General features: G+C 33.4%; 1 protein-coding gene across 1 annotated transcript in view; it reads left to right on the top strand.

Annotated features, from left to right (window-relative positions):
* The window catches only part of LOC141287648 (uncharacterized), a 45666-nt gene extending 24379 nt beyond the window's left edge, over nucleotides 1–21287 (top strand). The window contains exons 13-22 of the mRNA XM_073819798.1: nucleotides 4335–4505; nucleotides 7229–7387; nucleotides 7956–8129; nucleotides 8891–9064; nucleotides 16359–16532; nucleotides 17306–17479; nucleotides 18596–18769; nucleotides 19523–19696; nucleotides 20253–20426; nucleotides 20991–21287. Coding sequence (XP_073675899.1) covers nucleotides 4335–4505; nucleotides 7229–7387; nucleotides 7956–8129; nucleotides 8891–9064; nucleotides 16359–16532; nucleotides 17306–17479; nucleotides 18596–18769; nucleotides 19523–19696; nucleotides 20253–20426; nucleotides 20991–21168 — 1726 coding nt within the window. The 3' untranslated portion in view covers nucleotides 21169–21287. The remainder of the gene's footprint in view (nucleotides 1–4334; nucleotides 4506–7228; nucleotides 7388–7955; nucleotides 8130–8890; nucleotides 9065–16358; nucleotides 16533–17305; nucleotides 17480–18595; nucleotides 18770–19522; nucleotides 19697–20252; nucleotides 20427–20990) is intronic.
* The last annotated feature ends 228 nt before the right edge of the window (nucleotides 21288–21515 follow it).

The raw sequence follows: 21515 nt of genomic DNA, 5'->3' as shown, positions 1-21515 counted from the left end.
CCCAAATATAAATATAATTAGTTTATCAGAAATATTAATAAAAACATTTTTAGGAAATCAATAAACAACAACAACAACAACAACAAAATATTATAAAGTATAACCTGTAGGCAGTTTTCAACCTAAAGTTAAAAACATAAACAGGTTGTTTTCAAATGAGATATTAAAGGTCCCATATTGTACACATTTCTGGAGGTTGATTTTAGTTTTTGATGTCCTTAAGAATATATATCTGCAGTATAAGTGCCAAAATCCATCTCAATATCTTTTTACAGCTCCTTTTTTAAGAGCTCTGTCAAGAACAGGTCGATTTTGGCCCGTCTAATTAATATTCATGAGCCTCTCTTTTGATTGGCCTGTTGTTTTCTGAGTGACGCACTGCCAGCCCAACCACAAGTAACCAGGGTAATGTATGCTGCAGCCTAGCCTGCTGTGGCATGGTGATACTCAACGGGATGTTTCAGAATTATAATTCATATTTTTTTCTTTTTCAAACACCGAATGCAGTAAGCTACGTGTTGCTTTAAAGGCTCTTTCACTAGAACCTAATGCCATAAAAGCAGTGCTGTAGTCATGATGCATGTTATCGTGTGACTCTTCACGACAAAAACATATTTGCAAAGTGGAAAGAAGCAGCGATCAGGGAGCTCCTCACTATCAGCGCTGAAGAGCAAATTGTTCGTCAGGTTAGTTTTGAGTTTATTGAAACGTACGCGTCGCCTTACACCTCACGTCCAAATGTCACGTCTTTACGGGATCTTTAGGGGTTGTGTGTAAAGCACGCATAGATTCTGGAAAAACACTGTGTCTGTGAATGAACTAAATCAAACAACTCCGGAACAAATCATGGGACACATTATCCCTGCATTTCCCGAGATGGCTGTGTGAAAGAGGCTGAAGTTGACCTGCCTCTGGTGTTTTATATTAATGTTGTTCGGAAGCCTGTAAAATGATGTAGTTTCCTGACATCTATCAACTAAACAGCGTTTTCTCGACTTGTTTCCCTGTTGTTTTTGCACTGGACACGATGTCTGGGGGTTTGGCAAAAGAACGGTGGGACGGTGGTTGGTGCTCGAGGTGGTGACTGAAGGCAGTGATTGAGTAGATCGGACGTCACATTTTTACGGAAGTCACAGCGGTTTGTGAAAAGGAACAGCCACTTTATGCAGGCTGTGTGCATGTTACTGTGGATTGACTGTTTTGAAACTTATATGGTAGTTGCATAGCCCCTAGACCTCAGTTATCATGTACAAAGCCAGAAAAATTCAGTTTTGACTGAATGGGACCTTTAAGTAGACCCTAAAAAGATGTAATTGATCTAAGGGAAGAAGGAAGATTGTTCCAATCATATGGAGCTTTATATTGAAAAGACCTTTGACCAACTTCATTAAGGATTCTAGGAAAATGTGGATACTGCATATGACGAAGGGAATAAATAGATGTAGTGTCAGGGTTTACTGGTGGTGGCAGGCGTTAGAGTGATGACTCGAGATGAACAGAAGTCGATCCAATGAACGTGTTTATTAAACATCAACTTGAAGAGCACAAAGACCAGTAAACATAACTTTAAGACGACACAAAGCAAATGGAAAAGGAAACGACTTATAAAGGGTGAGACTGATTACAAACACAGGTGACACAGATGACTAATAATCAAAGACAGGTGATACAGATAATGATTAAACAAGGACTAAACCAAATGATCAACAACAGACGGGGGAAGACAGAGGGAGAAACCAAATGACCAGTGCAAAACAAAGACAAACAACCAGAAACATGAGGATTTTCGTGACATGTAGATGAAACTAAAAACTGTTTTAAATAAGAAGGAAAATTAAAATAAATACACTTGAAAAGAAACTGAAGCCAATGATATTGCCTTCGGGATTTAGGTTGAAGCCAATCAAGAGCTTCATGCAACGTACAATGATGAGTTCTTTAAGGACATCTCAAAACAAACCTACATAAAGAATTATGAATAATGTTTAAAGGTTTTCAGTTGGTATCAGAAGTATTTTGATAAATAATGTCTGCATAGTCAATAATAGGAAGAATTAATTGGGAGATTAATCTTTTCCTGACTTGAAATGAAAAGCAATTAATTGAACGATAAAGAGAACTGAGACACCCATATGATTTTTCAGCAATAAAGTCAATGTGATGCTTAAAAGACAGTTCAGGATCGAGCCAAATACCAAGATATTTGAATCGATCGACTTTAGATAAGAGTGACCCGTCATTAAAAATAATATCTAAATCAAAAGAGTGAGAACGATGACATCTTCTAGAAAACACCATACTACAGGACTTCTTTTTTGTTAAGAATGAGTTTATTTAAAAAAAAAAAATCCTGTAAGGAATTAAAGTCTAACTGCAGAGAGGACTGAATATATGAAGTATCAGAATGAGAAAAATAAATAACAGTATCATCTGCATAAAGCTGAATAGACGAATGTAAGAAGATTTTGGGAAGGGAATAAATAAACAAAAAAGCAAGGGACCTAGTGTTGATCCTTGGGGAACACCCTTATCAGCAACCAAATAATCCGAGTTTGAGCCTTGAAATGAAACATATTATCGTCTATTATGAAGATAAGAATTAATCCAAAGAAGAGAGTTTTGATCAAAGCCTGTAGAATGTAACTTATCAAGCAGAAGATAATGGTCCACCATATCAAATGCTTTAGAAAGATCGATAAAGGTAGCACCAGTAGTTTGACATTTATAAAAAAAAGTAAACAAATCACTGGTGAATTTCATTTAAGCTGTAGTGGTAGAAAAATTAGGTCTAAAACCTGACTGAAATGGGGACAAAATATTAAACTGATTAATATAATTGGATATTTGATTGAAAATGTATTTCTCAAAAACCTTTGCTACAGTACAAATAATAGAAATTGGACGGTAATTATTCAAATCAGATGGGTCACCACTTTTGAAAAGAGGAATAGTCTTAGCACATTTCCATATGGAAGGCATTGAACAGGAAGATAAAGATAAATTAAATAAATCAGTCAAAGGATACATTAAGATGTGAAAAGCAAGTTTAACAAATTTAGCTTCCAGACCATCTGGACCGGGTGAACTATATTTTTTAACCCACATATTGCTTTAAAAGTATCAGAGGGAGACATCTTACTGAAAGAAAATAGCTGATTTAAACAGCCACTAGAAAAGAAGGTATCAGAATATTTAATAGTAGAATGAGTACCTATGGAAGTGAAATGATTATTAAACGCATAAGATATCTGAATAGGATCAGAAATATGTTCATTGTTGATTATTAGCTCTTTTAAAGAGGTTTTGTTTCTCTTATTTAAAACGTTGTTTAAATGGTTCCAGAAATGTCTGGGGTTACGAAAATCTTGAGAAAAACAGTCATAGTAATTAGATTTGACTTTCCTTGTCTTGGTTTTACACATATTCCTAAGCTGTTTATAAGATTCCCAGTCCTTTGTCAATTTAGTTTTGTGATATCTAGTCCAAGCTTTATCCCTTTGCTTGAAAAGATTAGTAAGATCTGAGTTAATCCAGGGAAGATGCCTGCCTTTAACTCTTATTGTTTTCAAAGGAGCATGCTTATTGATTACATTGATGACTTCAGAATAAAAGAAGTTCCAGGCATCATCAACTGAGGGAATTAACTCAAGCCTGTTCCAATTAATAGACACTAAATCATAAATAAAATAATCATATCTAATTGTAATGTTTTTTAAAGGAAGGCGAAGCATTTTGATTTTCCAAACACAGAATATAGCAGAATGATCGCTTAAACAATCTGACATTACACCTGATTTAATAATTCTTTCAGGATTAGTGTTCAATATCCATTCCAACAGAGATGATAAATTTTGACTAACTCTGGTGGGCTCATCAATTAAGTGAGTGAGATTGATGCTACTAAATAAATGTATATCATAGCACGATCTAACCAGTTACAATTAAAATCACCCAAGATAATGAGTTCAGTATGCCTTCCTAAAGAATTAATAGTTGACAAAATACATTTTGTGGAATCAGCAGGAGCAGATGGTGGTCTATACAAGCAACCTATAGTTAGCTGTTTGTTATCATGAAAAAGAATATTAACAAATAAACATTCAAAATTAACTGGTGATATTAACGGAGTTACACACAAAGAATTCAACTGAGCAGCAACATATAGAGCAACACCACCTCCTCTTGAAGGTCTATCAATTCTAAATAAAACAAAATTTTCAAGTTTTATATCCTCATCGCTGATTTGATCATGTAACCAAGTTTCAGATGTATTAATCTAATCTGATCTGTGTGTTATGAACTGAGACTTAAGAGTGTGTCATTTTTATCTACAGGTTGAGTAACTGCAGTATCACAGATGAAGGTTTTGCTGCTCTGACTTCAGCTCTGAGATCAAACCCCTCACACCTGAGAGATCTGGATCTGACTAAGAATAAACTAGGAGATTCAACACTGAAGCAGCTTTCTGCTCTACTGCTTGACCCTCACTGTAAACTGATAGTGAAGTAAGATTATGTATGATACTCACAGATGAAACACAATCTAAAGTATAATTAAAGTGTTTAGTCTCTTTCTGCTGCTTTGAGTTCAGCTGATTGAGCTGTAAGAGATTGAACACATGAGCTGCTGCTCCTCACTAACTACTGCAGAACTGATAGTCACACTGGAATACACTTTCACAGCACAATGAACATTTAAATCTCTTCACTTTAAAAAGGCTCAACCTCAAAGTAGTCAGAATTCAGAAATGAAGAATATTCTGTAACACTTTAAAATAACTACACACTATTAACCATTAGTTAAGCATTAGTAAATAGTCAATTCATCATTTATAAATCATTATCTCAACATTAATAGACAGTAGAAAGTATCTATAATGTGTTTAATAACTGTATTTTCATACTTTATTAATGATTAATTTATTTAGTTGTCATCAGTGGTTCATAAGATCATTTAGAAAGTGTAAGTAAATGATTAATCAACTATGTAAATGTACATTTATACATATTATTTAGAAATATAGTAATAGTGTGTTAATAAATGCTTTATTAACACATATTCCTACTTATGAAACATTTCGTAGTTGTCAGTTAACTGTTTTTGTGAGCTCATCAAAAGTGAACACTATTTATACTTTGTAAAGCTTGTAAAGAAAAAGAAAACAAACAACACAGAGTAATACAGAACTTGCACACATACATATGGAGATGGAAAAAATGAAACTGTTCCAACTTTACACTTTTTTAAAAAATGAAAAAATAAACCTCTGCAACAAAATGTAAAAAAAATTAAGCAAGAATGTAAATATAAATAAAAAATAAAATAAATTAATATATCTCAACAAAATAAGCAACAAATATGAAGAAAATTGGCAATACGTTTTTGTTGTAGTAAGAAGGTTTTCTTGTTCTCAGTTTCATGGCTGAGTGAAAATTTAGTGCAAACAATTAGCTGAAATACAAAATCAAATACTGTATATTCAACAAACTATATATATATATATATATATATATATATATTATAGATTATAGAGACTTAGGTTCATGTTACTGCTAAGTTATGTTTTTTGGAGATGTAAAGGAATTTGACATTTTCTATGGTATTGCAGAGGTTTATTTTTCATTTTTTAACAAGTGTACAGATAGTACTTTGTAAAAGTTTTACGAGGCATAAATGGTCTCCACTTTAGATTAGCTCACAAAAATAGTTATACTACAGGGCCGTTGAATGCTTGAATCTGATTGGCTGATGAACGTTCCAGAGGTATGCATTATATTCAGGGATACGCACGGCGAACGTAGTTCCAGGCAGCTTTAGACCGCAGTGCATGTCTATATCACTTCGCCATACGATTTCAGTTATTTCAAAGGTCCTTACAGCCCAAAACAGCAAAATAACTAAAACCCACAATAACACTGGCCAAGCTAATAAATACAGTAAACATCAGGATAAAAACGACACATTATTTCCATGTTTTTTTCCACATTATATTACGTTTTATCATGTACGGAAAGCACAAACTCTTTTTTTCTCGCCCTCTCTCACTCACCTCACAGACGCACACACATAACGTAACAGTTTGCACTCGCGTTAGCATTCGCGCTAATGTTGTTAGCGCTGCTCTGACGATTAACAACTTAACAACGACATGACAGCTCCCAAACGCGAGGAGACAACGGTGTGGTCTGGAAGAAAATGAACTTAAAGTTTAACTGTTAGTAGAGACGATGCTGCCAGTCACCCTTGAGAGACACAGACGTGAGAGAGGTAAAGTCATACACTTAGTTTCTCTCCCTCACTCTTTCCGTCTGTCTGCTTGTCTTTCGGTCTGTCTAAACTTCATTATTAACGGCATTATTTTGCTATTAACAGCCCAAGCGTCGTTACTAGTTCTAAAATGACGTTTTGGAACTAGCAACGAAGCTGTTGAATGATCTGCGTAAGAAATTAATCCTACTCACAATAGCGTTTTAAGGATGAAAACGGGACGAATGTCTTGAAATATATCATTTGATCGATGTCTTGAGGTGTGGTAACTGTAGTATAAGCGGAATAATTGACTTCGGGCAGTAGAATTCTGCGAAAATAATGCACACCCGAGGTGTAACGGCCACTCCGCTTCGCGTCGTGACCGCATCACCACCTCGGGTGTGCATTATTTTCTAAGAATTCTACGGCCCGTCGTCAATTATTCCTTACATAACTGACAACTACTAAATATTATATAACTACCTGAATTAATCATGAATTACAGTATGAATATGTGTTAATAAAGCATTTATTAACACACTAAGTAATTATTATTGTATGTCTAAATAATATCTATAAATGTACATTTAAAGTTTAGTAATCATTTAGTTACACTTTCTGAATTATCTTATAAACCACTGAAAAATCCTAAATCACTGGTTTGTTAATAATAGAATACTTAATTTAGAAATTATTAATTGATCATTAATACATTATGAAAATACAATTGTTAAAAACATTATAGATATGCTTATTAATCAGGAACAAAACATTTATAGCTGCATTTATAAACTGCTTACTCTCTTAATGTGGAGAAAATGCCTTATACATGATGAATTGACTATTTACGAATGCTTAACTAATGGATCATAGTATGTAGTTATTATGAAGTGTTACCGAATATTCTCACAGCTCATCACATTCATCTTATACAGTGACTTACTATAATTTGATATTATGTATTTGATATTTACCACAGTTTCACAGATGAAGGTTTTGCTGCTCTGACTTCAGCTCTGAGATCAAACCCCTCACACCTGAGAGAACTGAATCTGTCTGGAAATAAACTAGGAGATTCAACAATGAAGCTGCTTTCTTCTGTACTAGAGAATATTAAGTGTAAACTGGAGAAACTCTGGTAAGATCATCTCTCTGATAGTCACACATGATCTCAGATAGAAACATTCTCCAGTAGTTTTAAGTATTACTGAACTAGAGTGTTTAGGATTATAAGAAACATGTATAAGGGTTTTACATTGATCATATTCAGTCTCAGCACAATAACTGAAAATAATTTTATTCATATTTATTTTTCATCACATGGCTTCAACTGGAGTCCAAGTATTAACATTTCCTCTTCATACTGTAAATCATTATGAGTAACTTTTTAGACGAACAGCTTCAAAAGGTTTAAAAAAATCTTATATATTTATAAATACTGAAATATTGATTATATATGATGCTCACACATTAAACACAATTTAAAGTATAACTGAAGTGTCCAACCTCTATAAAGGTTATATTATTATTTTTATTTACAGTACTTAGTCTAACATGTTTGATGACAGTACATGCAACACATGGATTTATAAACACACACACACACACACACACACACACACACACACACACTTAAATGAAGTAAGCTCCAATCTGATCTGTGTGTTATGAACTGAGACTGAAGAGTGTGTCATTGTTCTCTACAGGTTGAGTAAGTGTAGTATCACAGATGAAGGTGGTGCTGCTCTGACTTCAGCTCTGAGATCAAACCCCTCACACCTGAGAGACCTGAATCTGACTAAGAATAAACTAGGAGACTCAACAATGAAGCAGCTTTCTGCTGTACTGGAACATAATCCCTGTAAACTGGAGAAACTAGAGTAAGATTATATATGATGCTCACACATAAAACACAATGTAAAGTATAACTGAAGTGTTCAACCTCTTTGTGCTGCTGCTGTGATTGAGCTGGTAATGACTGAAGACATGAGCTGCTGCTTCTCACTAACATCATACACTTTCACAATCAACATTCTTTAATTAAAAGAGACTCAACCTTAACAAAGAAATTTGAGAAAGGAAGAATATTCAGAATGAATTCTTAGAGTTTATCATATAAATCTTCTTCAGTAAATACCCACACACACAAGACAAAGATCCCTTAAAACAACACAATTATAAAATTAAACCACAATGGAAAAATAATATAACAATATAATATAAAATGATTGGTCAATAATGGATCTATCAAATTAGCATATAAATGGTTAAATGATTATTTATAAATGCAAATCAGTTTCACATCTAAATCAATTTAGATTTGTTGCGATTATATTTTGTGCTCTGATATTTTAGACTTAGTCCAATGATCCGTCAGACGTACTGAGCTGTGTAGTTTGTATTTTTTTTCTCTTTAATAATGTATTTTCTGCGAAACAGTTTTGAAGAGTGTGTCTTTTTCTTTATGTTTCAGGAAGGTTATATTATTATTTTTTTACAGTACTAAGTCTAACAAGTTTTACGACAGTACAAGGAACACATGGATTTATAAACACACACACACACACTTAAATAAAGTAATCTCTAATCTGATCTGTGTGTTATGAACTGAGACTGAAGAGTGTGTCATTGTTCTCTACAGGTTGAGTTATTGTAGTATCACAGATGAAGGTGGTGCTGCTCTGACTTCAGCTCTGAGATCAAACCCCTCACACCTGAGAGAACTGGATCTGTCTGGAAATAATCTAGGAGATTCAACAATGAAGCAGCTTTCTGCTGTACTGGAACATAATCACTGTAAACTGGAGAAACTCTGGTAAGATTATATATGATGCTCACACATAAAACACAATGTAAAGTATAACTGAAGTGTTCAACTTCTTTGTGCTGCTGCTGTGATTGAGCTGGTAATGACTGAAGACATGAGCTGCTGCTTCTCACTAACATCATACTCTTTTAACAATCACAATCAACATTCTTTAATTTAAAGAGACTCAACCTTAACAAAGAAATTTGAGAAAGGAAGAATACCCTGAATTAATTCTTAGAGTTTATTCTATATATCTTTTTCAGTACATGCCCACACACACAAGACAAATATCCCTTGAAACAACAGTTTCATAAAATTAAACCACAATTGAAAAATAATATAACAATATAATATAAAATGATTGGTCAATGAATGAATACATCAAATTAGCACATAAATGGTTCAATGATTATTTATAAATGCAAATCAGTTGCACATCTAAATCAATTTAGATTTGTTGCGATTATATTTTGTGCCCTTGAGATGCTCCATCTCATTTTCGAGGGGGTCCCTATAACGCATACATAAAACAATACAAAATACAACACAAGTCATTAACAAAACAAAACATACATATAATCTACAACTATATCAAAAAAGGCATGTACATACAAAATAGTATACATTTTAGTACAATAATGAAAACCCAAATATAAATATAATTAGTTTATCAGAAATATTAATAAAAACATTTTTAGGAAATCAATAAACAACAACAACAACAACAACAACAACAACAACAAAATATTATAAAGTATAACCTGTAGGCAGTTTTCAACCTAAAGTTAAAAACATAAACAGGTTGTTTTCAAATGAGATATTAAAGGTCCCATATTGTACACATTTCTGGAGGTTGTTTAGTTTTTGATGTCCTTAAGAATATATATCTGCAGTATAAGTGCCAAAATCCATCTCAATATCTTTTTACAGCTCCTTTTTTAAGAGCTCTGTCAAGAACAGGTCGATTTTGGCCCGTCTAATTAATATTCATGAGCCTCTCTTTTGATTGGCCTGTTGTTTTCTGAGTGACGCACTGCCAGCCCAACCACAAGTAACCAGGGTAATGTATGCTGCAGCCTAGCCTGCTGTGGCATGGTGATACTCAACGGGATGTTTCAGAATTATAATTCATGTTTTTTTCTTTTTCAAACACCGAATGCAGTAAGCTACGTGTTGCTTTAAAGGCTCTTTCACTAGAACCTAATGCCATAAAAGCAGTGCTGTAGTCATGATGCATGTTATCGTGTGACTCTTCACGACAAAAACATATTTGCAAAGTGGAAAGAAGCAGCGATCAGGGAGCTCCTCACTATCAGCGCTGAAGAGCAAATTGTTCGTCAGGTTAGTTTTGAGTTTATTGAAACGTACGCGTCGCCTTACACCTCACGTCCAAATGTCACGTCTTTACGGGATCTTTAGGGGTTGTGTGTAAAGCACGCATAGATTCTGGAAAAACACTGTGTCTGTGAATGAACTAAATCAAACAACTCCGGAACAAATCATGGGACACATTATCCCTGCATTTCCCGAGATGGCTGTGTGAAAGAGGCTGAAGTTGACCTGCCTCTGGTGTTTTATATTAATGTTGTTCGGAAGCCTGTAAAATGATGTAGTTTCCTGACATCTATCAACTAAACAGCGTTTTCTCGACTTGTTTCCCTGTTGTTTTTGCACTGGACACGATGTCTGGGGGTTTGGCAAAAGAACGGTGGGACGGTGGTTGGTGCTCGAGGTGGTGACTGAAGGCAGTGATTGAGTAGATCGGACGTCACATTTTTACGGAAGTCACAGCGGTTTGTGAAAAGGAACAGCCACTTTATGCAGGCTGTGTGCATGTTACTGTGGATTGACTGTTTTGAAACTTATATGGTAGTTGCATAGCCCCTAGACCTCAGTTATCATGTACAAAGCCAGAAAAATTCAGTTTTGACTGAATGGGACCTTTAAGTAGACCCTAAAAAGATGTAATTGATTTAAGGGAAGAAGGAAGATTGTTCCAATCATATGGAGCTTTATATTGAAAAGACCTTTGACCAACTTCATTAAGGATTCTAGGAAAATGTGGATACTGCATATGACGAAGGGAATAAATAGATGTAGATGAAACTAAAAACTGTTTTAAATAAGAAGGAAAATTAAAATAAATACACTTGAAAAGAAACTGAAGCCAATGATATTGCCTTCGTGATTTAGGTTGAAGCCAATCAAGAGCTTCATGCAACGTACAATGATGAGTTCTTTAAGGACATCTCAAAACAAACCTACATAAAGAATTATGAATAATGTTTAAAGGTTTTCAGTTGGTATCAGAAGTATTTTGATAAATAATGTCTGCATAGTCAATAATAGGAAGAGTTAATTGGGAGATTAATCTTTTCCTGACTTGAAATGAAAAGCAATTAATTGAACGATAAAGAGAACTGAGACACCCATATGATTTTTCAGCAATAAAGTCAATGTGATGCTTAAAAGACAGTTCAGGAATCGAGCCAAATACCAAGATATTTGAATCGATCGACTTTAGATAAGAGTGACCCGTCATTAAAAATAATATCTAAATCAAAAGAGTGAGAACGATGACATCTTCTAGAAAACACCATACTACAGGACTTCTTTTTTGTTAAGAATGAGTTTATTTAAAAAAAAAAAATCCTGTAAGGAATTAATGTCTAACTGCAGAGAGGACTGAATATATGAAGTATCAGAATGAGAAAAATAAATAACAGTATCATCTGCATAAAGCTGAATAGACGAATGTAAGAAGATTTTGGGAAGGTCATTAATAAATAAACAAAAAAGCAAGGGACCTAGTGTTGATCCTTGGGGAACACCCTTATCAGCAACCAAATAATCCGAGTTTGAGCCTTGAAATGAAACATATTGTCGTCTATTATGAAGATAAGAATTAATCCAAAGAAGAGAGTTTTGATCAAAGCCTGTAGAATGTAACTTATCAAGCAGAAGATAATGGTCCACCATATCAAATGCTTTAGAAAGATCGATAAAGGTAGCACCAGTAGTTTGACATTTATAAAAAAAAGTAAACAAATCACTGGTGAATTTCATTTAAGCTGTAGTGGTAGAAAAATTAGGTCTAAAACCTGACTGAAATGGGGACAAAATATTAAACTGATTAATATAATTGGATATTTGATTGAAAATGTATTTCTCAAAAACCTTTGCTACAGTACAAATAATAGAAATTGGACGGTAATTATTCAAATCAGATGGGTCACCACTTTTGAAAAGAGGAATAGTCTTAGCACATTTCCATATGGAAGGCATTGAACAGGAAGATAAAGATAAATTAAATAAATCAGTCAAAGGATACATTAAGATGTGAAAAGCAAGTTTAACAAATTTAGCTTCCAGACCATCTGGACCGGGTGAACTATATTTTTTAACCCACATATTGCTTTAAAAGTATCAGAGGGAGACATCTTACTGAAAGAAAATAGCTGATTTAAACAGCCACTAGAAAAGAAGGTATCAGAATATTTAATAGTAGAATGAGTACCTATGGAAGTGAAATGATTATTAAACGCATAAAATATCTGAATAGGATCAGAAATATGTTCATTGTTGATTATTAGCTCTTTTAAAGAGGTTTTGTTTCTCTTATTTAAAACGTTGTTTAAATGGTTCCAGAAATGTCTGGGGTTACGAAAATCTTGAGAAAAACAGTCATAGTAATTAGATTTGACTTTCCTTGTCTTGGTTTTACACATATTCCTAAGCTGTTTGTAAGATTCCCAGTCCTTTGTCAATTTAGTTTTGTGATATCTAGTCCAAGCTTTATCCCTTTGCTTGAAAAGATTAGTAAGATCTGAGTTAATCCAGGGAAGATGCCTGCCTTTAACTCTTATTGTTTTCAAAGGAGCATGCTTATTGATTACATTGATGACTTCAGAATAAAAGAAGTTCCAGGCATCATCAACTGAGGGAATTAACTCAAGCCTGTTCCAATTAATAGACACTAAATCATAAATAAAATAATCATATCTAATTGTAATGTATTTTGAAGGAAGGCGAGGCATTTTGATTTTCCAAACACAGAATATAGCAGAATGATCGCTTAAACAATCTGACATTACACCTGATTTAATAATTCTTTCAGGATTAGTGTTCAATATCCATTCCAACAGAGATGATAAATTTTGACTAACTCTGGTGGGCTCATCAATTAAGTGAGTGAGATTGATACTACTAAATAAATGTATATCATAGCACGATCTAACCAGTTACAATTAAAATCACCCAAGATAATGAGTTCAGTATGCCTTCCTAAAGAATTAATAGTTGACAAAATACATTTTGTGGAATCAGCAGGAGCAGATGGTGGTCTATACAAGCAACCTATAGTTAGCTGTTTGTTATCATGAAAAAGAATATTAACAAATAAACATTCAAAATTAACTGGTGATATTAACGGAGTTACACACAAAGAATTCAACTGAGCAGCAACATATAGAGCAACACCACCTCCTCTTGAAGGTCTATCAATTCTAAATAAAACAAAATTTTCAAGTTTTATATCCTCATCGCTGATTTGATCATGTAACCAAGTTTCAGATGTATTAATCTAATCTGATCTGTGTGTTATGAACTGAGATTTAAGAGTGTGTCATTTTTATCTACAGGTTGAGTAACTGCAGTATCACAGATGAAGGTTTTGCTGCTCTGACTTCAGCTCTGAGATCAAACCCCTCACACCTGAGAGATCTGGATCTGACTAAGAATAATCTAGGAGATTCAACACTGAAGCAGCTCTCTGCTCTACTGCTTGACCCTCACTGTAAACTGATAGTGAAGTAAGATTATGTATGATACTCACAGATGAAACACAATCTAAAGTATAATTAAAGTGTTTAGTCTCTTTCTGCTGCTTTGAGTTCAGCTGATTGAGCTGGAAGAGATTGAACACATGAGCTGCTGCTCCTCACTAACTACTGCAGAACTGATAGTCACACTGGAATACACTTTCACAGCACAATGAACATTTAAATCTCTTCGCTTTAAAAAGGCTCAACCTCAAAGTAGTCAGAATTCAGAAATGAAGAATATTCTGTAACACTTTAAAATAACTACACACTATTAACCATTAGTTAAGCATTAGTAAATAGTCAATTCATCATTTATAAATCATTATCTCAACATTAATAGACAGTAGAAAGTATCTATAATGTGTTTAATAACTGTATTTTCATACTTTATTAATGATTAATTTATTTAGTTGTCATCAGTGGTTCATAAGATCATTTAGAAAGTGTAAGTAAATGATTAATCAACTATGTAAATGTACATTTATACATATTATTTAGAAATATAGTAATAGTGTGTTAATAAATGCTTTATTAACACATATTCCTACTTATAAAACATTTCGTAGTTGTCAGTTAACTGTTTTTGTGAGCTCATCAAAAGTGAACACTATTTATACTTTGTAAAGCTTGTAAAGAAAAAGAAAACAAACAACACAGAGTTATACAGAACTTGCACACATACATATGGAGATGGAAAAAATGAAACTGTTCCAACTTTACACTTTTTTAAAAAATGAAAAAATAAACCTCTGCAACAAAATGTAAAAAAAATTAAGCAAGAATGTAAATATAAATAAAAAATAAAATAAATTAATATATCTCAACAAAATAAGCAACAAATATGAAGAAAATTGGCAATACGTTTTTGTTGTAGTAAGAAGGTTTTCTTGTTCTCAGTTTCATGGCTGAGTGAAAATTTAGTGCAAACAATTAGCTGAAATACAAAATCAAATACTGTATATTCAACAAACTATATATATATATATATATATATATATATATATTATAGATTATAGAGACTTAGGTTCATGTTACTGCTAAGTTATGTTTTTTGGAGATGTAAAGGAATTTGACATTTTCTATGGTATTGCAGAGGTTTATTTTTCATTTTTTAACAAGTGTACAGATAGACAGTTTTTTTTTTATCTTCAGCAATCTGCTTTGTAAAAGTTTTACGAGGCATAAATGGTCTCCACTTTAGATTAGCTCACAAAAATAGATAACTGACAACTACTAAATATTATATAACTACCTGAATTAATCATGAATTACAGTATGAATATGTGTTAATAAAGCATTTATTAACACACTAAGTAATTATTATTGTATGTCTAAATAATATCTATAAATGTACATTTAAAGTTTAGTAATCATTTAGTTACACTTTCTGAATTATCTTATAAACCACTGAAAAATCCTAAATCACTGGTTTGTTAATAATAGAATACTTAATTTAGAAATTATTAATTGATCATTAATACATTATGAAAATGCAATTGTTAAAAACATTATAGATATGCTTATTAATCAGGAACAAAACATTTATAGCTGCATTTATAAACTGCTTACTCTCTTAATGTGGAGAAAATGCCTTATACATGATGAATTGACTATTTACGAATGCTTAACTAATGGATCATAGTATGTAGTTATTATGAAGTGTTACCGAATATTCTTACAGCTCATCACATTCATCTTATACAGTGACTTACTATAATTTGATATTATGTATTTGATATTTACCACAGTTTCACAGATGAAGGTTTTGCTGCTCTGACTTCAGCTCTGAGATCAAACCCCTCACACCTGAGAGAACTGGATCTGTCCTGGAATAAACTAGGAGATTCAACAATGAAGCTGCTTTCTTCTGTACTAGAGAATAATAAGTGTAAACTGGAGAAACTCTGGTAAGATCATCTCTCTGATAGTCACACATGATCTCAGATAGAAACATTCTCCAGTAGTTTCTAGTATTACTGAACTAGAGTGTTTAGGATTATAAGAAACATTTATAAGGGTTTTACATTGATCATATTCAGTCTCAGCACAATAACTGAAAATAATTTTATTCATATTTATTTTTCATCACATGGCTTCAACTGGAGTCCAAGTATTAACATTTCCTCTTCATACTGTAAATCATTATGAGTAACTTTTTAGACAAACAGCTTCAAAAGGTGTAAAAAAAATCTTATATATTTATAAATACTGAAATATAGAATATATATGATGCTCACACATAAAACACAATTTAAAGTACAACTAAAGTGTCCAACCTCTATAAAGGTTATATTATTTTTATTTACAGTACTTAGTCTAACATGTTTGATGACAGTACATGCAACACATGGATTTATAAACACACACACACACACACACACACACACACACACACACACACACTTAAATAAAGTAATCTCCAATCTGATATGTGTGTTATGAACTGAGACTGAAGAGTGTGTCATTGTTCTCTGCAGGTTGTGGAGGTGTAGTATCACAGATGAAGGTGGTGCTGCTCTGACTTCAGCTCTGAGATCAAACCCCTCACACCTGAGAGAACTGGATCTGTCTGTAAATAAACTAGGAGACTCAACAATGAAGCAGCTCTCTGCTGTACTGGAGCATAATCACTGTAAACTGGAGAAACTCAGGTAAGATTATATATGATGGTCACACATAAAACACAATGTAAAGTATAACTGAAGTGTTCAACCTCTTTGTGCTGCTGCTGTGATTGAGCTGGTAATGACTGAAGACATGAGCTGCTGCTTCTCACTAACATCATACACTTTTAACAATTACAATCGACATTCTTTAATTTAAAGAGACTCAACCTTAACAAAGAAATTTGAGAAAGGAATAATACCCTGAATTAATTCTTAGAGTTTATCATATAAATCTTCTTCAGTAAATGGCCACACACACACAAGACAAATATCCCTTGAAACAACACAATCATAAAATTAAACCACAATGGAAAAATAATATAACAATATAATATAAAATGATTGGTCAATGAATGAATCCATCAAATTAGCATATAAATGGTTCAATGATTATTTATAAATGCAAATCAGTTGCACATCTAAATCAATTTAGATTTGTTGCGATTATATTTGTGCTCTGATATTTTAGACTTAGTCCAATGATCCGTCAAACGTACTGAGCTGTGTTTAAAGTTTGTATTTTTTTCTCTTTAATAATGTATTTTCTGCAAAACAGTTTTGAAGAGTGTGTCTTTTTCTTTATGTTTCAGGAAGATTATATTATTATTTTTTTACAGTACTTAGTCTAACAAGTTTTACAACAGTACAAGGAACACATGGATTTATAAACACACACACACACACTTAAATAAAGTAATCTCCAATCTGATCTGTGTGTTATGAACTGAGACTGAAGAGTGTGTCATTGTTCTCTGCAGGTTGAGTGATTGTAGTATCACAGATGAAGGTTTTGCTGCTCTGACTTCAGCTCTGAGATCAAACCCCTCACACCTGAGAGAACTGAATCTGTCCTGGAATAATCTAGGAGATTCAACAATGAAGCAGCTTTCTGCTGTACTGGAACATAATCACTGTAAACTGGAGAAACTCAGGTAAGATTATATATGATGGTCACACATAAAACACAATGTAAAGTATAACTGAAGTGTTCAACCTCTTTGTGCTGCTGCTGTGATTGAGCTGGTAATGACTGAAGACATGAGCTGCTGCTTCTCACTAACATCATACACTTTTAACAATCACAATCAACATGCTTAAATTAAAAAATACTAAACCTCAACAAAGAAATTTGAGAAAGGAAGAATATTCTGAATTAATTCTTAGAGTTCATCATATAAATCTTCCTCAGTAAATGCCCACACACACACAAGACAAATATCCCTTGAAACAATGCAATCATAAAATTAAACCACAATGGAAAAATAATACAACAATATAACATAAAATGATTGGTCAATGAATGAATCCGTCAAATTAGCATATAAATGGTTCAATGATTATTTATAAATGCAAATCAGTTTCACATCTAAATCAATTTAGATGTGTTACAAACAACCATATTTTGTGCTCTGATATTTTAGACTTAGTCCAATGATCCATCAAATTCACTGAGCTGTGTTTTAAGTTTTTATTTGTTTTCTGTTTAATAATGTTTTTTTCTGCTAAACTGATCTGTTTTGAAGAGTGTGTCATTATTCTCTATGTCTCAAGAAGGTTTTATTATTTTTATTTACAGTACTTAGTCTATCATGTTTTACGACAGTACAAGCAACACATGGATTTATGAAAACACACACACACACACACACACACACACACACACTGGTTTACATGTTTTATGGGGACATTCCATAGGCGTAATGGTTTTTATACTGTACAAACCGTACTTTCTATCGCCCTAACCCTACCCTACACCTAAACCTAGCCCTCACAGGAGATTGTGCAAACTTTTACTTCCTCAAAAAAAAACTCATTGTGCATGATTTATAAGCCTGTTTCCTCATGGGGACCTGAGAAATGTCCCCACAAGGTCAAAATCTACTGGTATTCCTATCCCCCACAACGTGATGAATACCAGGTACACACACACACACACACACACACACACACACACACACACACACACACACACACCTAAATGAAGTAATCTCCAATCTGATATGTGTGTTATGAACTGAGACTGAAGAGTGTGTCATTGTTCTCTACAGGTTGTATAATTGTAGTATCACAGATGAAGGTGGTGCTGCTCTGACTTCAGCTCTGAGATCAAACCCCTCACACCTGAGAGAACTGAATCTGTCTGGAAATAATCTAGGAGACTCAACAATGAAGCAGCTTTCTGCTGTACTGGAACATAATCACTGTAAACTGGAGAAACTGGGGTAAGATTATATATGATGGTCACACATAAAACACAATGTAAAGTATAACTGAAGTGTTCAACCTCTTTGTGCTGCTGCTGTGATTGAGCTGGTAATGACTGAAGACATGAGCTGCTGCTTCTCACTAACATCATACACTTTTAACAATTACAATCAACATTCTTTAATTTAAAGAGACTCAACCTGAACACAGAAATACGAGAAAGGAAGAACATTCTGAATTAATTCTTAAGAGTTCATCATATATATCTTCTTCAGTAAATGCCCCCCCCCCCCCACACACACACACACACACAAGACAAATATCCCTTGAAACAACGCAATTATAAAATTAAACCACAATGGAAAAATAATATAACAATAAAATATAAAATGATTGGTCAATAAATTAATCCATCAGATTAGCATATACATGGTTAAATGATTATTTATAAATCCAAATTAGTTTTACATCTAAATCAATTTAGATTTGTTACGATCATATTTTGTGCTCTGATATTTGCTCTGTATTTTTTTTCTGTTTAATAATGTATTTTCTGCTAAACAGATCTGTGTTTTGAAGAGTCTGCCATTGTTCTCTGTGTTTTAAGAAGGTTTTATTTTTATTTACAGTACTTAGTCTAACATGTTTTACGACAGTACAAGCAACACATGGATTTTTAAACACACACACACACACTTAAATAAAGTAATCTCCAATCTGATCTGTGTGTTATGAACTGAGACTGAAGAGTGTGTCATTGTTCTCTACAGGTTGAGTGATTGTAGTATCACAGATGAAGGTTATGCTGCTCTGACTTCAGCTCTGAGATCAAACCCCTCACACCTGAGAGAACTGGATCTGTCCTCGAATAAACTAGGAGATTCAACAATGAATCAGCTTTCTGCTGTACTGGAACATAATGACTGTAAACTGGAGAAACTGGGGTAAGATTATATATGATTCTCACACATAAAACACAATGTAAAGTATAACTGAAGTGTTCAACCTCTTTGTGCTGCTGCTGTGATTGAGCTGGTAATGACTGAAGACATGAGCTGCTGCTTCTCACTAACATCATACACTTTTAACAATCACAATCGACATTCTTTAATTTAAAGAGACTCAACCTTAAAGAAATTTGAGAAAGGAAGAATATTCTGAATTCTTAGTTAATCATATTTATCTTCTTCAGTAAATGGCCACACACACAAGACAAATATCTCTTGCAACAACACAATCATAAAATTAAACCACAATGGAAAAAATAATATAACATAATATAAAATGATTGGTCAATTAATGAATCTGTGAAATTAGCATATAAATGGCTAAATGATTATTTATACCTGCAAATCAGTTTTACATGTAAATCAACTTAGATGTGTTACGATAATATTTTGTGCTCTGATATTTTAAATGTAGTCCAGTGATCCATCAAATGTACTGAGCTGTGTTTAAAGTTTGTATTTTTTTTCTCTTTAATGTCATTGTTCTCTACAGGTTGTGGAGTTGTAGTATCACAGATGAAGGTTGTGCTGCTCTGACTTCAGCTCTGAGATCAAACCCCTCACACCCGAGAGATCTGGATCTGTCCTGGAATAAACTAGGAGACTCAACAATGAAGCAGCTTTCTGCTGTACTGGAACATAATGACTGTAAACTGGAGAAACTCTGGTAAGATTATATATGATGCTCACACATAAAACACAATGTAAAGCATAACTGAAGTGTTCAACCTCTTTGTGCTGCTGCTGTGATTGAGCTGGTAATGACTGAAGACATGAACTGCTGCTTCTCACTAACATCATACACTTTTAACAATTACAATCAACATTCTTTAATTTAAAGAGACTCAACCTTAACACAGAAGTTTGAAAAAAAGGAAAATTATTCTGAATTAATTCTTAGTTAATCATATAAATCTTCTTCAGTAAATGGCCACACACACAAGACAAATATCTCTTGCAACAACACAATCATAAAATTAAACCACAATGGAAAAAATAATATAACATAATATAAAATGATTGGTCAATTAATGAATCTGTGAAATTAGCATATAAATGGCTCAATGATTATTTATAAATGCAAATCAGTTTTACATGTAAATCAACTTAGATGTGTTACGATAATATTTTGTGCTCTGATATTTTAAATGTAGTCCAGTGATCCATCAAATGTACTGAGCTGTGTTTAAAGTTTGTATTTTTTTCTCTTTAATGTCATTGTTCTCTACAGGTTGAGTAATTGTAGTATCACAGATGAAGGTTGTGCTGCTCTGACTTCAGCTCTGAGATCAAACCCCTCACACCTGAGAGAACTGAATCTGTCCGGAAATAAACTAGGAGATTCAACAATGAAGCTGCTCTCTGATCTAAAGGCTGATCCACATAATAAACGGGAGATTCTATCATAGTAATGTGAGTACATCCTTATGTAGAGTTTAGACAATTAAAAATAAATGTCTAATAGCTGGCTGCTGTGTGTTTCAGAGTGTGCTTCACAATAAATGCTTCTCCACACAAACTCATCTCTGCAAGCCCTGATAGTTTGGGATGCTTGTAATGTGCTTTTGAAAACACAGCTTGTGTCAACCATTTTCAATCAAACCAGTTTAATTTGCCGCGAGCATTGTTTATTTCATCTGCATCATCTGCTGTCAAAAAAAAAAAAAAAGGTTTTAAGGTCTCCATATATAAAATTATTAAATGATCTAAAATCTAATCACATGTATCGTCAGTGTTTTCAACTCTTGTGCACATT

The sequence above is a fragment of the Garra rufa genome, chromosome 15 (assembly GCF_049309525.1).
Source record: "Garra rufa chromosome 15, GarRuf1.0, whole genome shotgun sequence".
NCBI lineage: Eukaryota > Metazoa > Chordata > Actinopteri > Cypriniformes > Cyprinidae > Garra > Garra rufa.
Note: the sequence above shows the minus strand (reverse complement) of the source record. Positions and strands in the feature narration are given on the sequence as shown.